The sequence below is a fragment of the Hyla sarda genome, chromosome 8, assembly GCF_029499605.1.
Source record: "Hyla sarda isolate aHylSar1 chromosome 8, aHylSar1.hap1, whole genome shotgun sequence".
Classification (NCBI taxonomy): Eukaryota; Metazoa; Chordata; class Amphibia; order Anura; family Hylidae; genus Hyla; species Hyla sarda.
The window spans coordinates 54305970-54310895 of NC_079196.1; the positions used below are offsets into that span (position 1 = coordinate 54305970).

Genomic DNA, 4926 nt, shown 5'->3' on the forward strand with positions numbered 1-4926 from the left:
TTACTATATATATATATATATATATATATATATATATATATATATAGTAATTAATAGTTCTATAACAGAATTCTCATATATATATATATATATATATATATATATATATAGTAATTAATAGTTCTATAACAGAATTCTCATATATATATATATATATATATAGTAATTAATAGTTCTATAACAGAATTCTCATATATATATATATAGTAATTAATAGTTCTATAACAGAATTCTCATATATATATATATATATATATATATATATATATATATATATACAGTGAATATAAAGTAATGAATAGAACTTCTATAACAGAATTCTCATATATAATATATATACAGTATATATATATATATATATATATATATATATATATATATAGTAATTCATAGTTCTATAACAGAATTCTCAGCAATGGGATTGTTTCATGAAAACAATATTTTATTTTAAATATTTGTGTGTTTTTTATTTTTATTTTTTTCATTAAAGAAAATTATAATAATAATAATAACAACATGGATAAATTGTATCCAAAATAAATAAACCTTTTCTTTGTTCCGTGAAATAAAATCAGTAGTAGCCTGGTTGTGGAGGCAAGGAAGAAAAATAAAAAAACAACAGCAAAACAAGGACAGGATAAAAACTTTTTTTTGCACTAGACATTGGGAATGTTTGACAATAATGAGACTAAAAAATAAAAATAATTTCTGCAGCTCATACAAAGGAAAGGAAACTGTACAGAGACGATGCAGCCATTTACAAGGGTTCGATGCAGAATTCATTAAAAAAGATAATTTAAGCACGTGTTTTTTTTTCTTTTCTTATATCTACATATAAAAAATCCTCTTTATCCATTAAAAATGAGGTTATCCAAAAAGGCACCTAATCCTGTATAAAAAAAAAAAATAATTAAATAAAAAAACTGCACTGGTGATCCACACTCTATAGGAGGGGCAGGGGAGAGTGTTGTGGATTTCTGACTTGATACATTGTAGCAAATCAGATAAACAGTGATAACGTTTTTATTTGGCAAAAACAAACGAAAAAGTTTTTAAATGTGTAGTAGAAAAATAACGGCCGATTGTCTCCTGACATTTCATTTAGTGGACACAGTAGTGGCATAACAGAGGTAGGGAGGCTAGCTAATGCCAGGGCATGCTTACATTTGTAGTTCTACACATGATAGAACACTTATGGTGAGTAATCTAAGCCTGTAACCTGTAAAGCTCATTTAGATTCAATAACAATGATAAATGATAGAAATCCCAATCAGGATTTGAGATCACAATTTATCCCTAATTGCTGGAATGAATTTTTTCGTTTTTCTTATTCCACTATTTTTTTTTTTTTTTTTTTTACATAGATCCATTTCAGGTCTACTAGGAGAGCAGACAACCTTATCTCCAGTCATCAGTGAGTCCAGGGTTAGATTGATCAGATCACCAGTCTATGACATGAACCTGAGGCCACCTGTGATCGGTGACACAGAAAGGAGACCTCTCCCAGTCATTGTGCTCCTTAGTGTTCATCTCACCCCCCACAGTCCCTTAGAAGATAGTCCCTGCAGTGACAGCTGCACTGCTGTGATGGTGGAGGTGGTGCTGCTGTTGCAGTAATGGACTGGACTGCAGGTGTGTGGCTGGAGTTGAGGTTTGGTACCAGGAGGAGTAGCTGCCTAGGAAGGCACTGGGGCTGGAGCCAGAGTTGGGGGGCTGGATGCTGGGGGTTGGGTTAGGCCCCTGCAACCTCTGATGTGACCCAAAGTCCCAGGTGACTGCAGAAGGGGGGGAATTGCAGGTGGGGGATTCGTTGTCTGTGGGGTGCTGGTCAGAGGGCAACTCGCCACTTTTCCACATCTTCTTGAACTTTGATCTACGGTTCTGAAACCAGATCTTCACCTGATGAAGAAGGACAAATATTTATATCATATTATATTATTCCCCCATCTATCCTTATATCTATACACACAAATATACTGCGACCATTTAATACCCCTTGTATTATTTCCCATCAAAGCAGAATTATAATATATAACGACACATAAAGCTGTATTCATAGTTCATTAATCATGTATATACCCTGCCGAACATTATATCACAAAAAGGATTTTATTTATGTAATTGACATACAAACAAATATAAGGCATAAAAATGCAATAATTACAGAATTATGTAACTAGAAACTATTTTGCTACGGCCCAGGGAATAGAGAGTTAATAAACACGTGGACACCAGTAATGTTCTATGTAAAAGGATGGCAATAGATATTAATTAAGATACAGATAGACAGCTATAGTCTATTTATCTATCTATTTATCTATATATCTATAATTTAAAAATGTAGATTTCTCTGTAAATATAATAATGCACAGTGCGACCCCACATCCCGAAGTTGTCTGGTTCTATAATGTATAATTATTATGGAGAATATCTGAGACATATAGATAGTGATACATAGTAATATAACACAATTCATGATAAAAAGAAAAGCACGTGCTAGTATTAAAGATAGATAGATAGATAGATAGATAGATAGTTGTCATATTTTTCTGTACTGAGACCGGCAGCCTCACAAAGACTAAACATCATGTAAAGTTACATATATAAGATGCATTCCCATGATGCACATACGTCCTATCTATCTATCTATCTATCTATCTATCTATAGATAGATATACATATCGATAATATATACAGAAACATCACCAATAGATTTATTTTCTTTTATTATAAGAATATATGAATTATATAAATATGATATATTATTATTATTTTATAAATATATGAATTAATATAAAAAAAACACAATCCCCCTCCCCCACACTATATATATATATATATATATATATATATATATATACACACACACACACACACACACACACACACACACTATTGTCATATTTTATAATGATTTATTGTCAATATTTGTTACAGTAATAATATATAAGACTAGTATGTATCTCTTTCTGTATATATAATAAATGTATCCATGGCATTACACAGCAGCAGCACTAACCTGTGTCTGGGTTAGGCCCAGCGATGCTGCCAGCTCAGCTCTCTCGGGCAGTGCCAGGTATTGTGTTTTCTGAAACCTCCTCTGCAAGGCCGCCAGTTGGAAGCTGGAGTAGATGGTCCTGGGCTTGCGAACTTTTTTGGGCTTCCCATTCACTATCCTGACCTCAGGCTCACACTCCTCTTTTTCTGTGAAACATATAGGGGAAAGGGTTAGTTATACTCCTCTTTTTCTGTGAAACATATAGGGGAAAGGGTTAGTTATACTCCTCTTTTTCTGTGAAACATATTGGGGAAAGAGTTAATTATACTTCTCTTTTTCTGTGAAACATATAGGGGAAAGGGTTAGTTATACTCCACTTTTTCTGTGAAATATATAGGAAAAAAGAGTTAATTATACTTCTCTTTTTCTGTGAAACATATAGGGGAAAGGGTTAGTTATACTCCTCTTTTTCTGTGAAACATATAGGGAAATAGTAAGTTATACTCTTTTTCTGTGAAACATATAGGGAAAGGGTTAGTTATACTCCTCTTTTTCTGTGAAACATATAGGGGAAAGGGTTAGTTATACTCCACTTTTTCTGTGAAACATATAGGGGAAAGGGTTAGTTATACTCCACTTTTTCTGTGAAACATATAGGGGAAAGGGTTAGTTATACTCCACTTTTTCTGTGAAACATATAGGGGAAAGGGTTAGTTATACTCCTCTTTTTCTGTGAAACATATAGGGAAAAGGGTTAATTATACTCCTCTTTTTCTGTGAAACATATAGGGGAAAGGGTTAGTTATACTCCACTTTTTCTGTGAAACATATAGGGGAAAGGGTTAGTTAGGACAACAATCAGACAGAAGGGCACATAATGCATTATCAGGTCCTTATAACACTTATTCCTGATCTGTCAGTGCTGCTCAATGCTTAGGGTGTCAGGGTTTAGTATGTAATTATTATTATTATTATTTTTTTTGCAGCATCAACACATTTTTAAAGCAGCAGTCATAGCTGAAAACCACTCAACATGCATGGGCCCGAAGTGTGCCAGAAGTCTGGCATAGTGCTGATACCTTCCTTACCTTGGTCGTTGTGAGTAGGGGAAGGGCTTGTTCCATAGGGTCCATAGGAGCTGTAGGAGCCATTGTAGGAGGTCAGATCGTAGGACTTGGCAGGGTAGGATATACCATTGATGCCATTGCTGTGAAACTGGTAGGATCCCATCTGTCCATAGGGAGACCCCCCTCCACAGTGTTGCTGTTGCTGCTGCTGTTGCTGGTTTGTGTAGTAGCTGCTGTCAGTGGCTGTGGACACAGGCAGGGTGGGGGACTCCTGGGACTTGTGAAGGCTGTGATAACTATTTGAGGTCATCTGGTTCGAATGCATATCTGACACTAAGCTGTCAAACACTCCAGTCATTGTGGATTGCAATTTTAACCAGTAGTTTTTGAAGAGGATGCAGTAAAAAAAATAAAAATAAAAAAAATATATAAAAAAAAAAAATGCAAAAAAAAAAATTTAAATAAAAAATCTGTGCAGCCAAAAGTAAGTGAAAGTCAATAAAGAAAGCTGAGAAGCTGCAGCGATGCTGGAGTCATGATGATCCACACAGGAGACCTGGATGAAGAAGGAGGCACAGCAGAGACTGCTGATCACTAGACACTGTCTGCTGCTCACTGCTTCAGCGCCAGGCATTTAACTCCAGTCATGTGACTGTCAACCACGTCACCTAGCAACAGCCAATCACAGCGGCCGCCGGTGGTTCTACAGTTCTCAGGGTTCTGCCCCAGGACAGGAGCTTCTCCCTCCCTTCTGCTGGGTGAGCGCCACTGACTCCTACACAGCAGGGAAGGAGGGAGGGGTGGGGGTGGGGAAGGGAACTCAGGTCCCAGATAAAGAAGAAGAAGAAAAAGAAGAAGAGA

The 4926-nt window shown here is 35.6% G+C and overlaps 1 protein-coding gene across 1 annotated transcript; it reads right to left on the reverse strand.

Annotated features, from left to right (window-relative positions):
- Positions 1–460: 460 nt before the first annotated feature.
- Positions 461–4668, reverse strand: DLX2 (distal-less homeobox 2). Its single transcript, XM_056534141.1, has 3 exons — positions 4087–4668; positions 3020–3204; positions 461–1899 (listed from the first exon to the last, which is right to left on the reverse strand). Exons 1-3 carry the CDS (start codon positions 4421–4423, stop codon positions 1549–1551), a joined length of 873 nt encoding a protein of 290 aa, XP_056390116.1. The 5' UTR covers positions 4424–4668; the 3' UTR covers positions 461–1548.
- Positions 4669–4926: the final 258 nt, after the last annotated feature.